The sequence below is a fragment of the Terrapene carolina genome, unplaced genomic scaffold (genome assembly GCF_002925995.2).
Source record: "Terrapene carolina triunguis isolate 2854851 unplaced genomic scaffold, T_m_triunguis-2.0 Scaffold68, whole genome shotgun sequence".
In the NCBI taxonomy this organism is placed as follows: domain Eukaryota; kingdom Metazoa; phylum Chordata; order Testudines; family Emydidae; genus Terrapene; species Terrapene triunguis.
In genome coordinates this window covers 61,457,825-61,481,172 of record NW_020664419.1, presented here as the reverse complement: position 1 = coordinate 61,481,172, position 23,348 = coordinate 61,457,825, and the positions used below count along the sequence as shown (strand labels likewise).

Below are 23,348 nucleotides of genomic sequence, written 5' to 3'. Positions count from 1 at the left end.
CGGCGGCAATTCGGCGGGAGGTCCTTCGCTCCGAGCGGGAGTGAGGGACCATCCGCCGAATTGCCACCAAATAGCTGGACGTGCCGCCCCGCTCCGGAGTGGCCGCCCCAAGCACCTGCTGGTGCTTGGAGCCGGCCCTGTCTACACTGATACTTTACAGCACTGCAACTTTCTCACTCAGGGGTGTGAAAAAACACCCCCCTGAGCACTTCAAGTTTCAGCACTGTAAAGTGCCAGTGTAGACAGCGCTGGCAGCTACTCCCCTCGTGGAGGTGGGTTTTTTATAGCCCTGGGAGAGCTGCTGCGACTACACAGCCAAGTTAAAGCGCTGCCACGGCAGCACTTTAACGTTGCTAGTGAAGACATGCTAGGGGTTCCTGCCCTAGGGTTCCTGTTGAGCTCCAATTCACACATTTTTATTCCCATCCTTCCTCAAATTTTCAAAAGGCAGCAGCCTTTTTCATCTGAAATCAATGGCATTACCCACATGTTTAAAGTTAAGCACCTGCTTAACAACTTTGCTGAACTGGAAGACACATAGTGGGCAACATTTCAAAAATGCCAAAGTGACTTAGGAATCCAAACCAATGAGACTTACCTTTGTAAGTCACAAAGGCACTTTTGACATTTTCCCCAGCATACTTATACTAAACAAACTGTACATTATAGGCGGTATGTACGATACTTTTATGTTTTTCATCCTATAAACTCATCTTATTATAGTTTCTATAGCATTACTACATCATAACAAAGTCTTCATACATGACAAACCTAATAGTATTAAATTTTAAAATTAAATTTTAATATAATTTATAGTAGAAAAACTACAAATTCACTATAGTATTTTATAGTGTAATCCCATAAATAGACTAACTTGGAAGGCATTCAATCCTCTGAAGTATTTTAACACAATATGCCACTGTGTAGCAACAACAACAAGCAAAACATACTGAGATGAAAGGCTATACGTTTTAATTGTTAAAGATGCACAGAAGTAGACACATTCTCTACCTACTATTTCCAGATTTTTAACTACCTAAAATAATAATCTGAGTCTCTTTGCTAATTATAAATTTTCAAAGGGAAGAAAGATATCCATTTTTTCTTTTAACGACTTGGCACCAGTGAGTCTGGAACTTCCAGTGTCAAGCAATCATGATTTATTCATTATCATGTCATGTGGAGAAGTTTCTGACTACTCCAGCTGAGGTTGAGCAATGTCCCACAAAAATATTTATATCAGACCTTAGTGCCACAATTCCTTGGGTGGGCAATACTAAAGTCAGGTATGAAAGTACATACAAACAGTAACCTGCAGTTTGAGGAGCGTTCCATGGTTATAAGCATCCATGCCTCTAACAGAGCACTGCTTGCAACCCATCATTTAAAAAGGACAAAAAAGTCACATCATTCTTATTTAAAATGCATGCAACACCCACTTCAAACAATACTAATTATTTTATCTATCTATTACACCATTAGTTGTAAGACTAATAAAGCTACCCAGCAGGCTTGTGCTTTAATGAAATAGGGCCTGAGCTCCTGGAACGAACACCTGTGGTTCAAACTCTAACACTTCAGATCAAATACAAGCTTTCTTCTTGTTGCTGAGCAATAAATTTTTCTGGATCCTGATCAAACGTACTCTTAAGGAGGGAGTATGTAATAATATAGTGTGAAATATTCAAGGGAGTGAGAGAGGTGGGGGGAAGGGAAGGGAAGGAAAATGTGAAAAAAAATTGATAGCATTTACAATTGGGTCACTTGAACAGTAAAATAAGCTCACAACAATTCTCTTCAATAAGCAGCAATATTGTCAAGCATATATTAATCATCATTAAGAACCTACACTAATCAACAAATATTTTCTTTAAATGTTGTAAATTTCCCATTTCCACTGTTATTTTCAATTCTATTCCCCTTCTGCAGCTGAGCAATCAAGATGTACATATGACTGAATAAACATAACCCGAGGGCTATCTAATGATAGTGAGGCCCAACATGCTGAGCATCAGGAAAGCAGGAACTCATTAGCAAAGCTTCTATTCTCTAGAGTCTCAATGCCTAATAGATTCAATTGTTGTTTAGTAGCTGCACCTAAAGGCAAGATGAGGAAGAGGTGAAAAATTGGCTTCTTCTCTTTAGAAGAATTTAAAAATTTCTTGTTCAATGTCCCTTCTAACTTAACCCCCAAATTCTTCACATTGAAATCTACCAGTAAAAACAACCTTATTTTCTAATCTCTAGAATAGAGTTCCCTTGGACAAACAGCGATCTCGGAAAAGTCTTACCTAATTTTGGTAGGGAATAGGGCACTTTAAAGTAGTCTTCATAAAACTCAATGAGTCTCCTTGTAATATTTAGAGCATAGTCCCCAGATCCTCTTCTGATTGCATCAGGTCTTGCATACAATCGCACCTGATTAAAAACAAAACAAAACAATCAGTTCACTTTCATGTTTTTAAACCATCCTAATTGCAGAGGTGAACCACTCTGAGGTTGTTGGGGTGTTCTAGGCTCACAAAGCCAAATGTTACCGCTATAGCTATACCATTCTTAACAAAGTTGAGAAAGTCAATCTCCTAGCTGTATGCATTGCCAAATAAAAGACTCAACACTCCTTGCATCAAAATAAATATTCAAAGCAATCACTTACATGTGTTTGCTAGAGATACGATGGTACAGTGGATTAGTATAATGGTTCCCTGCTTACTTTGAATGTAGGCAGGATGCAGTGGCTCAGTAGGAGAGAAGTTCATGGTTTGTTAAAGGCATATTATATCAAGCCCTGAAAGCATTAATAGAGTGGGTACAAAAAATATAATTCATTCTTCCTCCTTTTCTCTGGCACTCACATAGCTATCCTCAATGAGCAAAATAAGATTGCAAAAACAACCATTTATAAGCTCGTTCATGTACACAAACAATTAACATCCCTGAAGCCCGTCTATGACTGCTCCAGGCCTCCATTTCCAGAATGCAATAAGCAAGTTAAAGCTGTTCATACTTCTTATACAATTCAGATACTGATGTGTTCAGTAAAAAATATCTCAGCTGTTTGCCTGCATGGATAACCAAAGTGGAACAGTAATTTCTTCAACAAATACCCTTTCTAATTTAGGACTACACTGTGTCCAGCTCCTACAAAGATGCACATGGAGTCAGAAGAGACAAGGAGCCTACTTCTTCAACATCCCAAAACAAGGGATCAAAGTCTCCTCTAGGCAATGGCCGTGTAAGGTGCTAGCTAGTGGTGCTAGCTAACCCAAAAATGGACAAGGGGGAGGATGAGCTGCTATAAAATCATAGAAATGTAGGGCTGCAAGGGACCTCAAGAGGTCAGCCCCCCACAGTGAGGCAGGATCATGTATACCTAGATCATCCCTGAAAAGTCTTTGGCTAACCTTTGTCTAAAAACCTCCAAAGATGCAGATTCCAAAACCTCCCTTGCAAGCCTATTCCAGTGCTTAACTATCCTTATAGTTGGTAAGTTTTTCCTAATATCTAACCTAGATCTCCCTTGCTGCAGATTAAGCCCATTACTTCTTGTCCTTCTTACTACTTTGCTGGACATGGAAAACAATTGATCACTGTCTACTTTATAACAACCCTTAACCTAGTTGAAGACAGTGTGATGCTGGCAGTAGCTGGAAGTGTGGCCTAGTGGTTAGGGGTCAATCCCTTTTTAGTGTGGAGCAGGGTTGGTAGGGGAGCTCAGGTCAGGTTATCAAAGGTCCAGTACTCAGGAGCGCCCCTCCTTTGGCAACTTCCTTCGACCGACTGTATTGTCCAAGTTTTGCAGTCTGTAGCAAAAAGGTAATAGAAAAAAGTACTAACTGCACCTTCAGTCTGTCTGGGCCCAGCAGGTAGAGTCTCTTTTCCAAGAGAGGCTTCTGCAGCATCCCTTCTCAGGAGCAATCAGGGCAGGCTCCTCTCCCTGCCTTGTCAGTCTCTTTCTGAATTGTCTGACTTCCCTTCCAAGTTCCACCTCCATCTGCAGCATGCGCTGCAGGTGTGGCTGGGCAGGGTCATCTGGGTCCAGGGTTGCTCTTTAACCCCTTCAGTTTTAGTGCGAGATTTATATAACCCATCACAGACTTATCAGGTCCCCCCTCTGCTTTCTTTTCTCAACACTAAACATGTCCAGTTTTCTTGATCTTTCCTCACAGGACAGGTTTTCTAAACCTTTTGTTGTTTTTGTTGCTCTCCTCCGGACTCTTTCCAATTTGTCTACCTCTTTCTTAAAGTGCTGCGCCCAAATGTAGACACAGTACTCCGGATGAGGACTCATCAGTGCCAAGGAGATTAGAACAATTAGTTCCCAAGTCTCACATACCCCACTCCTGTTAATTCACCCATCACTCCTGTTTATGCACCTTTTTCACAACTGCATCACACTGTTGACCCATATTCAGTTTGTGATCCACTATAATCCCCTGATCCTCTTCAGCAGTACCACTGCCTATCCAGTTATTCCCCCTTTTTCAGTTGTACATTAGAGTCTTTTCTTCCGAAGTGTAGTATTTGTCTTTATTTAATTTCATCTGGTTGATTTCAGACCAATTATCCAATTTGTTAAGGCCATTTTGAATTCTAATCCTGTCCTCCAAAGAGCTTGCAACTCCTTCCAGCTTGGTGTCATCCACAAATTTTATAAGAATGCTCTCTACTTCATTATCCAAGTCATTAATGAAAATATTGAACAATACTGGACCCAGGACAGACCCTTCAGGATCCCACTAGATACATCCACCCAGTTTGACAGTGAACCATTGATAACTATTCTTTGAGTAGTCTTTCAACCACTTTTGCACCAACCTGATAGTAATTTCATCGAGACCACATTTTCCTAGTTTGCTTCTGAGAATGTCATGTGGGACTGTGTCAAAAGCCTTACTAAGATCAAGATATATCATGTCTACAGCTTCCCCCCCAGCCACTAAGCCAGTAACCCTACCAAAGAAGGAAATGAGGTTGGTTTAGCATGATTTGTTCTTAACAAATCCATGTTGGCTATTACATACCTTTCAATTATCCTCTAGATGCTTACAAACCGATTGTTTAAATAAATTTGTTCCAGTATCTTTCCAGGTATCAAAAGTTAGGCTGACTGATCTATAATTCCCTGGGTCCTCTTTGTTCCCCCTTTTAAAGATAGGTACTATGTTTTCCCTTCTCCAGTCCTCTGGGACCTAACCCATCCTCCACAAGTTCTCAAAGGTAATTGTTAACAGTTCAGTTCCTTAAGTACCTTAGGATGAATTTTATCAAGTCCTGATGACTTGAATACATCTAACTTATCTAAATATTCTTTAATCTGTTCTCTCACTATTTTGGAATGTGTTTCTTCCCTCTTGCTGTTAATATTAATTGTGTTAAGTATCTGGCTCATAATTTACCTTTTTAGTGAAGACTCTCCTTCCTCAATGGCCAACAGATCTGGTCAACAATGGGAAGAAGTGCATGTTCCATTCCTTTATGGCTATAGCAATAGCTATGTTCCCTCTCCCTGAGGTACCCAACCCCTTCTGCAGCTTCTGCTGGTGTGGAGTTGACTATCGCACTGTACCATTCCTAGTAGAGCCTGTAAGGCACACATGAGCCTTTCATTTGCTCTATGCTACAGCTGGTTGCAAAAAAGATCAACATTCTGCAAAAACAATTGTGAAAATGTTATCCACGTTTCTTTCTTTTTCCTTTTTTTTTCCAGGGAGAGGGTGGTAGCCGAGGAGGACAGAAATTGATAATTTCAATGAAAAATGTCAGATTTTGAAATGGTTTTAGCAGCTCTACTCTGGGCCCAAAGAAGTCAATGGGATCTTTGGCTCTGGCTTCAGTGGGGCAGGAGCCAGGGTTGCTCTTTGCTCCTGATTACTTTACATAAATATTTCCTGTACCAGTTAAATTACCCAAAAGGAATACAAGCAGGCATCAAACCTGGGCTTTTCCTTGCAGAGATGTGCTGTACCTATGAACTCTGCTTTGCCTCAGCATCGTTTTATTTTGGGTACTCAGTTGCTGATTTAAAAAAAAAAGTCAATGTTGGTGTCACAACCAGAATGAGGGTGGTCACATCTAGTGGTCAGAGCAGAAGTTGAGAGAGTCAGGCCAAGTCAGGTACTGGGAGGTCAGAGTCCAAGACCAGTAGAGGACAGACAAAGGTTCAGGTATCAGGAGGCAGACATGACCAGGTTACCAGGAGGTCAGTGTCTGAGAAAGGCCAGAGGGCAAACTGAGTGTCAGGCCTCAGAAGGCAAGCAGGCAGGGTCAAGTTACCAGGAGATCGGGGTCAGGCACCAGATTACAGACAGCAGTCAAAGAGCAAAGTCAAGGACAAACCAGGGTCGAAAGTCAGAGTCTAGGGTCCATCACGAGCCCGGTCTGAAGGAAAGGCAGGCAAGCAGGCAGTCTAGGTTGTTATTCAGACCACTCCCCTTCCTGGCTTCCAGGTTGAAGTACTTGTACTGGCCAATCAATGGGCTCTGAGGGGCCGCCACTCAGATCCTGCTGGGCGGTACTTCGTGCCAAGCCCAGCCTCACAGGGTCCTCCAAAAAGAACCCAGCCTAAGTCTCCAGTGGTGATGTGGAGACAGCAGCAGCCTAGAAGCCCCCTAGTCCCAGGTTCTAGCCCTGCAGGCTCTTAGAGTGGGTATAGCTTTAAATTTGTCTTTGTGCCATTATTACAAACTTACAGAGCATAATCACCCAGATGTGGTTGTCATTTTGTAAAGTAATGTAAAACAGGTAACAATGTAACCTAATGATTAATATAAGGAAACAGAATTCATAATCACAACCTGAAATAATAGAGACCATCATCTGAGCTTCTGTAAGTCACTATTTTCTGATATTGTTTCCTTCCAAAGTTAAAACAGCACTCTACATATCTCCAGTATCCTACCCACAAAGTTTAAGAAGAAGTTAAGTTGCTGGATAAAGCAAATGTAGTCTCAAAGATCCCAATGCAAAACTTGAAGCCCTATGTTGTATCTAATGAATTTTATCACAATTAGCTTTCTAATAAACAGTGTTTTGTGTCATTAAACCTTTATATACAATTCTACATAACTGTTTTACTGGCACATTTGACTGGGTCAGCCAGCCAGGTCTGTGAAAACATCACTCTCAATTTAACAACGGCCAAACATAGGATACAGTGTGAGACAAAAACCCACAACAAGGGATAAAACAACATTAGATAAGGAGATTAGTCAGTCCAGTGATTAGAGACCTGGGTTCAAGTCCCTGATTCATAACAGTGATCTTGGGCAAGTCATTTATGCCCAGTTCTTCAGAGGTATTTAGTATCCTAACTTCCACTGAAGTTGGGAGCCTAAATAGCTTTGAAGATCTGGACCTTAGCCTCTTTGTGTATCAATTCCCCATCCATAAAATGGGGTTGCAGAACTTCCCTACCTCACAGGAGTGTTGTGAGGATCAACACATTAAAGATTGTTAGGTGCTCAAATACCATGGCAATGGGGTCCATAGAAATATCTAACATAGTAGACACTTGTTTGCAGCAACACCTTGTAAGAGAAACCATCGCTTACGAGTAACATTTCCCCTGGGACTACTTTCCCAGGGGAAATGTTACGGAGAATGTTGAATTGTCAACATTCACCGTTAACAGCAACAGCCGCTTAGGAGTAACATAGCAAAAGGCCACCAATATGTTGCTACTAATGAGTATTTACTGTATGGAAAAAGATGAGATCTGTTTCTTTATCATAAATAAAATTGTTACCACTACATTTTGCAATGCTGAAAAATCACAGTACTTTATTAACTACATAGGTTAGATTGAACAAGAATGTATAATTATTATACATGTTCTTGTAAGCTGTTTGATAGTTACACTAAGACCCAGATTCTACATTAATTTAACTAGGATCAAGCACAAAAGCAATTGTGGGTTGGACCTAAATAGAAATAAAAGTAATTTGCATGTAATCTGTTTTCTGCTTTAAAAAACAGTTTATGGCATAATTCACCAAATCCTCATGGTGGTCTCATTGACTGTAGTGGGACTACTAGTGTGTGTAAGGGATACTTATAAGAGTAAGAGCCTGGAGGGGCTCCATCTACTTTGTAATGACATTACTTTCTAATTTGCCCATAATTCATCTGTATTTTTGTCTACTTCGGTCTTGACCCAACAAACTCCTCTACAAGTAACTTTATGCCTGTGAGTATGCTTGCAGTCCAGGATCAGGGCCTTACACCATAGGTTCTTTGGGGTAGGGATGTCTATGCAAAGTGCTAAGCACATATTTTTTTGCTATAAAAATAATTACATAAAAACACATTAAAAGAATGTTACGGTGGTACTCAAAAATCAAGCACTTAAAAATTAAGAAATTAGAGAATTAAGGTTTTCTGCATAACCCTGCCTAACTTATGAATGGATAGTTATTCAATATTTCTTTATATCCTCCTCATTCCATGTGTTGTCCCATGTGTTATTTACTGCACACCATTTAAGCCCTGCTCTGAGTACAAAATTATTTTGTTTTTAAAATTAAATCCTGCATACCTACCACGAAAGAAAATTCCAGTGGCACTATGTAATCCAGCATACAAGGAGCTTGAAAGTCTACAGAGCTGGGGTATCATAATCATAACAACTGTTGAGACCAGAACTGCCTGTGAATGAAGCTTGGTGGTGATAAAGAAGCCATGAGCAAATTATGCATCTGCACAGGCACACATGAGTAACAAATAGTACCAATGTAAGCTGCTTTACTACACAGTGTGGTTGTCCCTGCCCACACAAGACTTGGATCTGACTGACCCCAGTCTGTCGTATTTCATAAGGGCCCCTGCTCAAGGTAATGAGCAGATGCCAATGACAGACCCAGCGGACAAGGGCCAAGTTTTCCAAAAGTGGTGAAGGTGGATGAGCCCCAACTATCAACGCATGGACCGCATAGGGAGGAAGAAAAGTTTGATCTTCATAATGGTTATCCACACCAACAGGAACCAACAACATCTAGCAGAAGAGTTTCTGGGAAGGGAGATGGTGTCCCAAAAACAAAACCCTTCTACAACTCTGGTCCCAAGGAGGCAGAGTGAAACAAAGGGTCAACCAGCCACAACAGACTGGGTTATAGCCCGTACTGTTACCAACTCCAGGAAGAGGAGCATGTTCTGCACGCACAAGATACGTGCAACCAAAACCCAGCTTAGGGAAGGTGCAGGCCCAATGAGCCCTGGAAGTCCAAACCAGGCCTTAGAGGCTCATACTGTGTGTCACCATATGGAACATGACAGCAGTGACCAGCACCAGGTACAAAACAGCTAGTCAAAAAACTCACTTGTTACAAGATCATAATCATCAGCATCACGGAGTCCCATCTGCCACAGAATGACAAACTTACTGCAGAAGGAGCACCCTTCCTTCACTTTGGTGGTCCACACCAAACTCAAGGTGCGCACTTGCTATTAGACAATCTCTAACACAGATTTAGCTATATGAAACCCCATCTCTCCTCGCTTACTCTATGTTTGGCTCTAACATCATTGTGGACATTTATCTGTCATTGTGGAAAGTTTGCATTCCACCACCAGCTAGCAGCAAAAATCCAGTCAACTCTACCACATGACACTTTGCTAGTGCTCAGGGATCTCAATGCCATGACTGGGTTTAAAACTGAGATAGGTCCCTTTGGTTAAGGATCCCCAAATGATGCCACCACCCAGCTTCTGGTGTGCCACTGTGGGCTTATCTGTTAGGGCCTCCTAGTTTAGGCGGCTTTACAACTATCACTGGTCCTGGATTTCAAACAATGGACATGCCATGAAGGAAACTGCCCACATCTTTGTCAGAAATCTCTCCATTGTGAAATCTCACCAAGCCTCAGCAGCACAGAAGCACCAGCAAACTCTGACCATAGACTCTCATTGCATTTTCCAACTTCTCGCAAGCCAGATGTCCACCAACAGTATAATGTCCCGTGTCTATCCAAGGATGCTGTTGAAGCAGTAAAATAAACACAGGCCGTCAAGAGTCACATATGTAACCTCAGTACTTCTCGGACAACGTGTAAATCACCTGGAGTGGTATATGTAATGGTATATCACATGCCGCCACTGGAACCATCTGAAGCTGACTGTCATACAAGAAACCTTAACTTTCTACAGAGGCCTTTGATATATTAACAAAAAAGGCAGAAGCACACAGCCATTTACATTCTTGGAGATGTCCAAGAATGTAAATAGCTGAAAGGCATTTTCTAACCATGGCAAAATGTGACCATGAGATCAGTCCCTGGCTGATGAAGCCTAATCAGTGTCCTGCTTTACAGAGCCACCTAGCTGACAGCCATAGATAGCCTTCTAATATCCCCATCATGAAACCAGACAGCTCACCCTGCTCATCAACGCACGAGATCCTGGACAGATGGAAAACACATTATGTAAGTGTGCTGAACCACATATCTGATGACAACTGTCCAGAGCTATGTGATTTGATCCTCTGTCACTCGTGGACATGCTGCTGGACCTGATGGTGTTCCACCCAAGCCACTCAAAGATGCACAGGAACCAGTGAGCACTGGCCTGAATCAACTGTTCTTAAAAGAATGGGCATCAGGCAAAGTACCAGCAGAATGGAAAGACAGCATCATAGTGTCCCTGTACAAAGTCAAAGGATCTCTCACTGAGTGTGACAACTATAGGCCAATCTCATTATTATTAGTCCCTGGAAAGGGTCATATTCTGCTTGGTGATATGCAACCACTCCTTAACAGACATCATTGTCCCTAGCAATCAGGTTTCACTGTTGGATGGTTGACTGTGGATATTATCCTTACCCTCCAGCTTCTGACTGAGCTGCACCAAGAATTTAACTGCCCGTTTCACTTGGCATATATCAACATCAAAGCAGTTTTCAATTCAGTCAACAGGTTGGCACTTTAGCTCAGAATAAAAGGAAGTGGTGTTCCAGATGCTCTACTAAATCTGGGGCCAGTGCGAGAGTGCTCATTGGTTCATGGGTTTCACAGTGTTTCTACACCACCTCAGTGTTCAGCAGGGATCCATTCTGCCCTGACTTGCAGTATCAACTGGATATTAGGACTTGCTGCTCCACACATCAGAATTAAGGCTGGTCAAGAAGTGTTCACCTACCATCACTACACTGACCGACCAAGACTACCTCTTGCTTGTGAAGAAGTCACAGAATTAAAGCCCCATCCTCCAAATCTGGGGGATTACCAGTATTTCTCGATGGGTCAGAAACAAAAGACCATAAGAATTGCCATACTAGGTCAGACCAATGGTCCATGAAGCCCTATATCCTGCCTTCCAACAGTGGCCAATGCCAGGTACTTCAGAAGGCATGAACAGAATAGGTAATCATAGAATGATCCATCCCCTGTCACCAATTTCCAGCTTCTGGCAATCAGAGGCTAGGAACACCCAGAGCATGAGGTTGCATCTCTGAGCATCTTGGCTAATAGCCATTGATGGTCTTATCCTCCATGAACTTATCTAATTCTTTTTTTAAGCGTTTATAGTTTTGGCCTTCACAGTGTCCTATGGCAATGAGTTTCACGGGTTGACTGGGTGTTGTGTGAAAAAGTACTTCCTTTTGTTTGTTTTAAACCTGATGCCTATTAATTTCATTTGGTGACCCCTAGTTCTTGTGTTATGTGAAGGGGTAAATAACACTTCCCTATTCACTCTCTCCACAGCATTCACCATTGTATAGACTTCTATCCTATCCCCTCAGTCATCTCTTTTTCAAGCTGAAAAGTCCCAGTCTTTTTAATATCTCCTCCTATGAAAGCTGTTTCATATCCCTAATCATTTTTATTGCTCTTCTCTGTACTTTTTCAAATTCTAATGCATCTTTTTTGAGATGGGATGACCAGAACTGCATAAAGTATTCAAGGTGTAGGCATACTATTGATTTATACAGGGGAATTGTGATATTTTCTGTTTTATTATTTATCCCATTCCTAATTGTTCCTAACATTCTGTTAGCTTTTTTGCATGCCACTGCACACTGAGTAGATGTTTTCAGAGAACTATCGACAATGACTCCAAGATCCCTTTCTTGAGTGATAACAGCTAATTTAGATCCCACCTTTTATATATGTAGTTGGGATAATGTTCTCCAATGTGCATTACTTTGCATTTATCAACACTGACCCAAACCTAGACCCCTTACAGGCAGACTTGGAGCAGCTAGAGGCATTCCATATGTGCTACTACTGACAAATCCTGAGCACAAAGTGGTTTGACTTTGTGCAAAATGTCACAATCTCGCAGAGATCTGGCCTTCTTCAATCACTCATTATAGTCAAAAGCAGCATTGCGTGCTCTTTGGCCAGGTCATGAGGATGAACAAAAATGCCCCAGCACACTGTGCTCTCAAACTGTCCATCAACACACAAGATAGTGCACAGCCTGACCCTACCTGGCACCACTTGCAGGGCTGCCCCAGAGATTCATGGAGTCACAGAATTGAACCAAATTTGGGAACTTCACTACATGATGCCTGGTGCAACGCCATCAACTATGGCACCTCTGTCTGACACATTGGTCCTCAGTAGACTGAGTGATTGATGACAGACCCAATGCCACTGAACTGGGCATTGAAAAGATGCTGCTATTCATTGCCCACATGTACACATGATATCATACCAGAACTTCCAAAGTCAGAATCTTTAGTCTGTGATGTGAGAAATGGGATTTGGCACATAAGCCTGGATAAAGAGTCCTGCATGCTGGCGACCTTTGCAACACCATTTGGTCACTACAGATGGCTGTGCATGCTGATGGGCATAAGCCCAGCATCTGAGGTGTTCCAGACAAGGTTCACCCAAGTGTTAAAAGGGCTGCCTGGGATAAAAATAATTGCAGATGATATCCTCATTGTAGGCAAAGGAAGCAATGATACAGAAGCTGAATGAGACAATGACAAAACATTACAGTGCTGAAACATCTTTTAAAGACCTGCTCTGGAAAGACAATACAGCAATACAGGGACAAGAATATAAAACAACCCAGAAAAGAATGTGACTTAGCTTGAGTTGACATACATTGGACATTTACTCACAGCAAAGGAACTGAAAGCAAATTCCAAGATTAAGGTAGCCAGAGACATGTCAGCTCCAGTGGATGTGAATGGGCTTCAAATATAGCAAAAATCTTAAATGAATCAAACAGTACCATAGAATCTCTACGGATAGAAATTCCATGCTTCAATAATAAGAGTATAGCAGTAAGAATATACTACTGACCACCTGACTAGAATGGTGACAGGGATTGTGAAATACTCAGGGATATTAGACAGGATACAAAAACAGAAACCCCAAAAATACTGGGGGATTTCAGCTATCCCCATATTGACTGGGGATATGTCACCTTGGGGCGGGATGCAGAGATATAATTTCTAGGCACCATAAATGACTAATTCTTGGATCAGCTAGTCCTGAAACCCACAAGGGAAGAGGCAATTCTTGATAAGTGGGGCACAGTAGCTGATCCAAGAGGTGAATGTAGCTGAATCACTAGATAATAGCAACCATTATATGATTAAATTTAGCATCCCTGTAGGGGGAAAACACCAAAGAAACCTACAAAAGCAGCATTTAACTTAAAAAAGGGGAACTACACAAAAATGATGAGACTACTTAAATGAAAATTAAAATGTACAGTCACAAGAGTGAAATGCCCACAAGATGTATGGAAACTTTTTTAAACACCGTAATAGAGTCTCAAATTATAATTATATCCCAAATTTTAAAAAAGTCAGAGGAACAAAAAAACCCACCACCGTGGCTAAACAACAGAGTAAAACAGGTGGTTAGAGACAAAGAAGACTTCCTTTAAAAATTAGAAGTCAAATCTTATTGAGGAAAATAGAAAGGAGCACAAACTCTGGCAAGTCAAGTGTAAATGTATAATTAGGCAGGCCAAAAAAGAATTTGAAGAGCAACTAGACAAAGACACAAAAATTAACAGCAAAAAAAAAATTTAAGTACATCAGAAGCAGGACGCCTACCAAAAAAACAGTCAGTGGGGTTATTGGACAATTAAGGTGCTAAAGGAGTTCTCAAGGAAGACAAGGCTGTTGCGGAGAAGTGAAATTAATTCTTTGCATTGGTCCTCATTTGAGAGGATGTGAGGGAAATTCCCACATCTGAGCCATTCTTTTTAGTTGACAATCTGAGGAACTATCCCAGACTGAGATGTCAATAGAGGTGGATTTGGAACAAATTGATAATTAAACAATCATAAGTCACCAAGACCAAGAGTTCTGAAGGAACTCAAATATGAAATTGCAGAACTACTTACTACCTGTGGTATGTAACCTATCACATAAATCAGCCTCTGTACCAAATGACTGGAGGGTAGCTAATGTGACGCTGATTTTTTTAAAATGGCTCTAGAGACTATATAGCAATTAGAGGTCAGTAAGCCTAACTTCAGTACCAGGTAAATTGGTTGAAACTTTAGTAAAGAACAGAATTATCGGACACATAGATGAACACGATATTGGGGAAGAGTCAAAAAGGCTACAATAAAGGGAAAACATGACTCACCGATCCATTACAATACTTTGAGGGGGGTCAACAAACATGTGGACAAAGGTGATACAGTGGATGTAGTGTATATGGACTTTCAGAAAGCCTTTAACAAGGTCCTACACCAAGGTTCTTAAGCAAAATAAGGAGTCACGGGATAAGAGGGAAGGTCTTCTCATGGGTCAGTAAATGGTTAAAGGATAGGAAACAAAAGATAGGAATAAAGGGTAGGAACAAATTTTCACAGTGGAGAAGGGTAAACAGCAGAGTCCCCAAGAATCTTTACTGGGACCAGGGCTCTTCAGCCTATTCATAAATGATCTGGAAAGGGGGGTAAATAGTGAGGTGGCTAAATTGGCAGATGATACAAAATTACTCAAAATAGTTAAGTCCAAAAGCCAACTATGAAGAGTTACAAATGGATCTCACAAACTGGGCAACAAAATGGCAAATTTAATTCAGTGTTGATAAATGCAAAGTAATGCATATTAGAAAACATAATCCTAACTATACATACAAAATGATGGGATCTTAGTTAGCTGTTACCACTTAAGAAAGAGATGAAAGAGATCAAGGAATCACTGTGGATAGTTCTCTAAAAACATCTGCTCAATGTGCAGCAACAATCAAAAAAGCTAATAGAATGTTAGTAACCATTAGGAAATGGATAGATAATAAGACAGAAAATATCATAATGCCACTATATAAATCCCTGGCACGCCCACACGTCGAGTACTGCATGCAGTTCTGATCTCTTCATCTCAAAAAAGATATATTTGAATTGGAAAAAGTACAGAGAAGGGCAATAAAAATCATTAGGGATATGAAACAGCTTATTTATGAGGAGATATTAAAAGACTGGGACTGTTCATCTTAAAAAAGAGTAAGGGGGGATATGATAGAGATCAATAAAATCATGAATGATGTGGACAGAGTGAATAGGGAAGTGTTATTTAGCACTTCACATAACACAAGAACTAGGAGTCACCCAATGAAATTAATAGGCAGCAGGTTTAAAAAAAAACTTAAGGAAGTATACAACTCACGGTCAACCTGTGGACCTCGTTGCCAGAGGAAGTTGTGAAAGCCAAAAATATAATTGGCTTCAAAAAAGAATTAGATAAATTCATGGAGGATAAGACCATCAACGGTTATTAGCCAAGATGGTCAGGGATGCAACCCCACGCTCTGGGTGTCCCTAAACCTATGACTGACAGGAAGCTGTGACTGGATGACAGGGGATGGATCACTTGATAAATTGCCCAGTTTTATTCACTCTTTCTGAAGCATCTGGCACTGGCCACTGTCGGAAGACAGGAAACTGGGCTAGATGGACCATTGGTCTGATCCAGTATGGGCATTCTTATGTTCTTACCGGAATGATAAATGTTCTACGTTCTATCCACACCTGGTTTCAGTAGTGGAACCCATATATCAGCTCACAAGGCAGGATGTTAAATGGGACTGGATAAGTTCACAACAGCAAGCATTTGACATACTGAAATAAATGATAATAGATACCCCTGTCCTGAAGTACTACCAGTCAGGAGAGCCACTGACACTCCAGGAGAGCCATTGACATCAACAGGGTTAAATAGGGATTGGGAATGGCTGAGCCATTACAAACATTGAATCTATCTCCCCTTGTAAGTACTCTCACACTTGCTTTTTATCAAACTGTCTGTACTTGGCTATCTTGATTATCACTTCAAAAGTTTTTTTTCTCTTACTTAATTGGCCTCTCAGAGTTGGTAAGACAACTCCCACCTATTCATGCTCTCTGTATGTGTGTATATATATCTCCTCAATGTTTCACTCTATATGCATCCGAAGAAGTGGGTTGTAGCCCACGAAAGCTTATGCTCTAATAAATTTGTTAGTCTCTAAGGTGCCACAAGTACTCCTGTTCTTTTTGCAGATACAGACTAACACGGCTGCTACTCTGAAAATTGACACTCCAGTGAGCCAGCAGACACAACACCAAGAGCCTACAGAGATACAGAGCACCATCCAGAGGCCAACCTCACAGGGAGAGAGAAGACTCCACAGAGAGACAATCTGCTAGACTTGGAGACAGGTGGCAGACAGAGATAAGTCACTCCTGGTGTATTTGCTTGTTGTGGAGATTAAAGTATCTCGAAGACTATGTAACCAGTTGAATCTGTAGTAAAGACGAGACCCCCAACTCAGCCATGTGCTAGTAACCTCTGGCCGAAGGGACATGGGACAGGGTCTGCGTGTCAATTATGTATTTTAATGTTTATATTACAACGTTTGTAGAATCGGGAAGATGTATCAGGGTCAGTGGAACTAGAGTCTGAGGGCTCATGTTCCCTGGAGGGACTGTTATTGAGAGGACACCAAAGGGCAGGAAATGGGTGGAATTTTGCTGGAAGCAACCTAGCCACATGGACAGAGTAGTGCACAGGATTTAATAAAGTTCCACTTGTTCAACTTAACCTGCAATCAGCATCACTCTTTGCTAATGAATAACTGCCCTTCCCCATTATAGCTCACCATCCACTCCTGCCATCCTTCCCTACTGCTCTCATCCATCCTCCCATCCGCTGGCTCTTGTTCTCTTTCTCCCACACCTGCTGGCTCCTGAGCTTCTCCCCTTTTGCTCCTATCCACCCCCCACCATCCTCCCATTCTTTGCTCGTATACCACCTCAGAACCCTCCCCTCCCACCTCTGCTTCTAAACTCTGCCACCCGGTTCCTGTCCTCACTCCCTATCCACCCTCTGGCTCCCGCAAACCTCTCTCCTCCTCTGCCCCCCACCTCTGCTCCTCATCCTTCTGCATTCAAGTCAGGAGGTTTCCACCTTCTCCTCCACACGGCCTGGCCCCAGCAGAGCACAAGAGAGACAGTTTCCTTGTTCTCAGCTCTTGTGTTTGGTGCCACAGTGATTGCAGTGGAGCATTTACAGAAAAAGTCCTGCTCTTCCCCTGCAACTCTGGTCTGGAGCATGCTCAGTCACTTCGGGGGATGGTGCATGAGCAATCCAGTTAGCAAGTAGGAGCTGTGAAGATTCCAGTGAAAATGGAATCTTCAGAGAATTTAGCTGCCAAAATAACTAATCTCTACTAATCTCTTTTATCCCTTTCTCCACTTCCACACTACAGAGCATGTGTGAACTGAGATTTTTTTGGTAGGCTTTTAATTTGGACAAGTTTTCACAAGTATGCCAAAATGTCCCTGACACTACAGCTACCACCCTGGGAAATTGAAAGCACGGAGGCACTACTCAGTAGAACCATTGTAAGATATTTTTTTTAACATGGGTAAATCAATGTATTTTTCTCTTACCTCATTCTGAGAAATGGCTGAACTATTTTAGCTAAAACTTTCCAAAAAATCAGCTGGAAGCAGACACCGAACATGGAAAATTTAGCCTGGATGGTTAAAGGTGGCAAAGTTATAAACCACTGAAAACAGGGTCTTTTAATGTGAAGAGTCAGGCAACCTTAACTGTAAGAACACTACCAACTCCACCTAAAATATTCCTTCAATTTACATGGTAAATTTCATTTAATTACTGAAAATAGTCAATGGTTACTCTGTACAATTAATCAAGAGTACTTGCTGTAATAAAAACTGTGTGCCTTGTCAAATAAAGGTTGACATACTATAACATTTTCTGTAGCCTATTTTAATATTTCAGCATTTTTATGTAAATAATTCACAGTCATTTAAAAAAAAATACATAAAGCTAGGTCTGTGGGATAGATAAATGTGATTGTAAAATGAGAGCTGTCTCCCATAACAAGGGACAGTTGTGATGTATGCTAAGAAATGTGTAAGCAATTTAGAGCAAATCACATCTAACCGAAGCCAGCTTATGAACTACTGCATATGGGAAAATTTTCCTGTCTACAGCAGGTAACAATTATTAATCAAAAAGGAAGTTAGCACTTAATTTAAAGATGTGTCCTTGTCTTATGATTATTTCAGACTTACAGTTTCAAAAAAAATTGTGCATTAATAATTATACATAAGGCACACTGGACCAGTTTCTCTCTCACTAGTACGGGAGGTAGAAATTGCAAATGTCCTGCTGCCCATCCTCCTCCCCTACTAGGAATTCACCTGAGAGAGACAGAGAGCAGATCATAGAATCATAAAATATTAGGGTTGGAAGAGACCTCGGGAGGTCATCCAGTCTAATCCCCTGCTCAAAGCAGGGGGATAAGCTTCGGCATATTCTTGCTCGAACTCTTCATCGGGGGGAGGACAACTTTAATCTTCACCAGAGGATACATCTACACTTGAAATAAAAAACAACAACATGCCAGCAAGTGTCAGAGCCTGGGTCAACTGACTCAGGCTCACAGGGCTTGTGCTATGGAGCTAAAAATAGACATTCCCACTTGGGCTGGAGCCTGGATTGTGAGACCCAGTGAGGGGGAGGCTCTCAGAGCCCAGGCTCCAGCCTAAGCTATTTTTAGCCCATAGCATCAGCCCCACAAGCCTGAGTCAGTTGATCCAGCCTCTGAGACTCTCTACCACCAGAGGGTCTTTTGCAGTATAGACATACCCAGAGACCATGGGCTTGGGTTAGGCTACTTTGGGATGAGCCATATCGGTTCAAACCCATAAGGTGCTGAGCACCCTCAGTTCCCAGTGATTTCAATGGGAATTCAGGGAGCTTAGTATCCAGGATGCTGCAGTGAGAGGCAGATAGGCACTGGTTCGTATGCTCTACTCTTGCAGGCTTCAGCAGCTTCACTCGTCAGGAACCTTATTCTCATGCTGAGCAACACCTTAGTTACACTTCCTCCAGCTCTCTCCCAAGAGTTTCAGATCCTTCTGCCTTATTTATCTAACCTATATATGTACAGAGCCTTGTCCATATGGTATTTGGGAACTAAATAGGCAAGCTTAAGATTGATCATGGTTCTATTAAGATAGCATTCTCTGCTCCGCCTTCTTTGTAGATTCATCCCACAGAGCACATCTTCCCTTACAGCAAAGTTTCTGTAAGGTTATGGCTACACTGGCGCTTTACAGTGCTGCAACTTTCTCGCTCAGGGGAGTGAAAAAACACCCCCCTGAGCGCAGCAAGTTACAGCGCTGTAAAGCGCCAGTGTAAACAGTGCCCCAGCCCTTGGAGCAGCGCTCCCAGCGCTGTAAGCTAATCCCCTCATGGAGGTGGAGTACTGGCGCGTGACCACACTCACACTTCAAAGCGCTGCTGTGGGAGCGCTTCCGCAGCAGCGCTTTGAAGTTTTGAGTGTAGCCACGGCCTAAGACAGTGTTTCTCAGCTTTCTCAGGTTGGCAACCCTTTATTTGCAGTCAAAAAATGTTGTGATCCCCTCATACTTACTATAAAAGTAATAGTTAAAAATGTATCAATTATAACAATGACAAGACTATAACTATGACTACAACTACTACATTTGACCTCACAAACTTTGAAGGTTTGGACACCTCAAAGTTATTCCAGACCTTTTTATTCTCCTTACTTTAGAATTATAACAACATTTTTAACACTTTGTGACTTCCCTGTTGCCTTTTGAGATCTCCTAGGCATCACACCCACCAGTTAAGAAACACTGCTCTAGGGGAATAAAGCTCACTGCTGCTTTTACTAAAGAAAGGCTTGTGTACACAGATGTCTCACTGGGCTCTAATGACCTAATCCCATTGATTTCAATGGGCTTTAAATCAGGCCTCATATGAGGCAAGATGTGATTCAACCTGATTCCCTGTGATAGCGAGTCCCATGGCAAGGCACCCTTCACCAGAAGTATCTCCAGCTCTGGTGACCCACATCTTCTGTACCATCAACTGACTGCAGTTTCATCGGAGGTGGAGTGGAGGAAGGTGCTGTTTTCTAAGTAGCTGGGCCTTGGCCTTGCTCATTGACAGCTTTGAACATGAGAACTGGAACCTTGGAATGGATCTGAGATTGGCAACCAGCCTCATGTGAAGAGGACTGCCATCTGCCCTATTACCCAGCTTTGGGGACACACAGTTTATCCAGTAATTTTGTAATAATCATCACTGCTCTAGAATTCACTACTAATGTGCCACAGCAGTACAAGAGGCCTTGTCTATCAGGCAGGTTTATAGAAGTGACATCAGCGGATTCCCTTCTCTCACTGAAAGATCATTCTTCTACAGTGGTAACATCTTCCCTGGAAGATTTTCTTCATCACCCCAGCAACACACACTCATTTTGTTGGGGTTTTTTACTTCCCCTCTCACTCATTTACATTTTGTTGGGCCATCCTGGTACTTACTACATTAGCATTTACTTTGAAAGTCAAAAATGATTGAAGCAAGAGAGAGGATGGACAATGAGACAATGGCTTGGTGACAAAATATGAAATCTTTTTATTATCCACCTGCCTGTCTAGCAAATATGGATTACATGCCTTGACATCAACATGGGTCCTTTAGAAATCCAGTTCAGGATAAACTTTCCTTTTTCCTCCTATGTTTTGAACAGATTTAACAGTAGCCTTGTCAGGCTTTTTAAAAACAACTTTTGGTGCTTGATCATACCAAAAAATCTTTTTTGTACACCAGCATCAATTGATGTCACCAAAATTGCTATGGGATTAATGTTTGCTAATTAGTTCCTAAAACAGAGCCAGTAGAACAATCAGTTTCTGTATAGTTTTTGTGAGCCCACTCTAAAAGCTGTCTATTAGTGTTAGACCTCAATCCTGTAATTGACCGTGTATGGGTTCAACAATCAGTTGCAGGACTGAGGTTTTATTCTGGATGGTTTAGGACCCCAGTTGAACACAGCACTTATGCATGTGCTTAACTACAAGCACATGCTTAAAATTAAGCATGAGTTTAAATGCTTTACTGAATCTGGGCCTTAGTCTCACAGTGAAGTAGAGGATTTTTTTTAAGGGGGGGAAATATTCTCATATATATTTCAAATTCAGTGAGCTTTCCTCATAATATTTTTATGTTTAGTCACATTTTCAGCTGAAAAGACATTTATAGGGCAGAGTCTCAATATTCAAAACCACTGACTTATATGCTAATTTGAGATCTATTTTACCTTAATTTGGCCCACTGGCTGCATTTATATTTTTAAGTATAGGATGGAATTTTAATAGTCTCATTTACTGTTTTTATTACCGTTACATAGATTAATTTATGTTTATGTTTACAGGTTTTATATACTAGATGGAGGTCTGTATGCAACAGCTCTCTGCCTCCCAGGTCACTTTTGTAAACACAGCTTTGAATCTCAAATGAGTTTTTAAATCTGGTCAGTATATCTTAAAGAAATAACACTTTGATATTGTATTCTCCATTTAAATAGGCAACCTACAAACCTACATCAATGGGAAAACTTTACACATCGACATCTATTTCTGCACATGTGTGCGAGATTATTCCACAAGTTCTATGTGTGCAAGTGTGATAAATTCCACAATTAGAGTGTGCCTTTGAAAGAGAAAAAGAGTGACTGAGTGTGTGAAAGAAAGAAAGAATGAGGTAGCTGTAGTGAAACCATGAGCACAATCAAATCCACTAACAGGAAGAAAACAGAAATAACCACACAGTTTCAATCTCATGTTCATTATTCATCTGGGACAATCCCCCAAAGAGATTGCATGGATAACGAATGAGATATATGAATATCAAGGGGACTGCTCATCACTGTATGGAGAAGACTGCTTTCAGCAGAATTCTTAGCAGTCACACACAACAGTGCATCTGAACTTTTCTAAGACTTACAGCTAGCAATATTTTATTAGAATTAAAGTTTAAAAACAGCTACGTGGAACCTGTATGTTTTCAATGACCTGGTATAATCACCAGCAACATGTTCAGAACAAGAAAATATATAGCAAGAAAACACTGTTCTGCTACGCATTGGGTGAAACCTCATTACAGCTGGTAGGCATAACAGCTGCTCTTCACTCAGGAGAAGTGTCAGAAGCAGTTAAGTTCCTTTTGGAGTAAGACAGCTGAAGCAATAGGAGCCCAAAACTACCACTGCCCAAAACACCGGCAACATGCAAGGTTGGTTAGGAGCTGAAGTCTGTGGGTGGAGGGGTTTCAATGCTGGCTGACTGCAAACACAGGGACTAGGTATTGTTTTGCTGGAGTTGTGTGTGTGTGTGTGGAAGAGCAGAATAGGGCTCATTCTTGTACTTTCAGTACTATCACTTATGAATGACAGTACTAGAAGTGCAGTCCAGCACTTTTTATTTCTTTTTTTTTAGGACTCATGCACTGGTTCAGACAAAGCCAGAAACATGACAAAAACAGAGAAGGCAGCAAGGAAGCACCAGAGACGGCCAGAGCACTTCTAGTGTGACCCTGAGACAAAGCTGAGAGAGGTAGTAAAAGTAAGCTGCTTGCTCAGAGAGCAACAAAAAATAAGGAGGTGAGGGGGAAGATTGTACCTTACACTCCAGGGAAGACGATTGATCAGTATCTACCATTCTACTTTCACAGGTCATACCTAGAAGAAAGGTTGGTGGGGATCCCTTTCACATTCATCTAGTGTTTGCAGGGGAAGATCTTGACCTGGATAGAAAATCTGTGGCAAATAAAGGGATTATATGACACAACCATAAACCTAAAGAAAGCAAAGAAGAAGTGTGGAGCATCTGTAAATAAAACTATTTCCATCTTGTGAAGCTTATCATTGGGTAGATCTGGGAAAGAATCACAAGAAAGTATTTTGTATGTTAAATGAGAACTTGGTAGAAAACTATTTACAAGATGTAGTCCCCATGGGGCCTGATACTGTAAGGTGCAGAGTGCACTTAAATCCCACTGAGTTCAATGGGAGTTGAGAGAGCTCAGCACTTTATAGGAGGTGCTT

The 23,348-nt window shown here is 41.4% G+C and overlaps 1 protein-coding gene across 1 annotated transcript in view; it reads right to left on the bottom strand.

Moving 5' to 3' along the window:
- TRHDE (thyrotropin releasing hormone degrading enzyme) overlaps nucleotides 1-23,348 on the bottom strand; it is a 299,578-nt gene that overhangs the window by 240,672 nt on the left and 35,558 nt on the right. Inside the window, exon 3 of the mRNA XM_024212178.2 lies at nucleotides 2,292-2,418. Within this exon, the coding sequence (XP_024067946.2) occupies nucleotides 2,292-2,418 (127 nt within the window). The remainder of the gene's footprint in view (nucleotides 1-2,291; nucleotides 2,419-23,348) is intronic.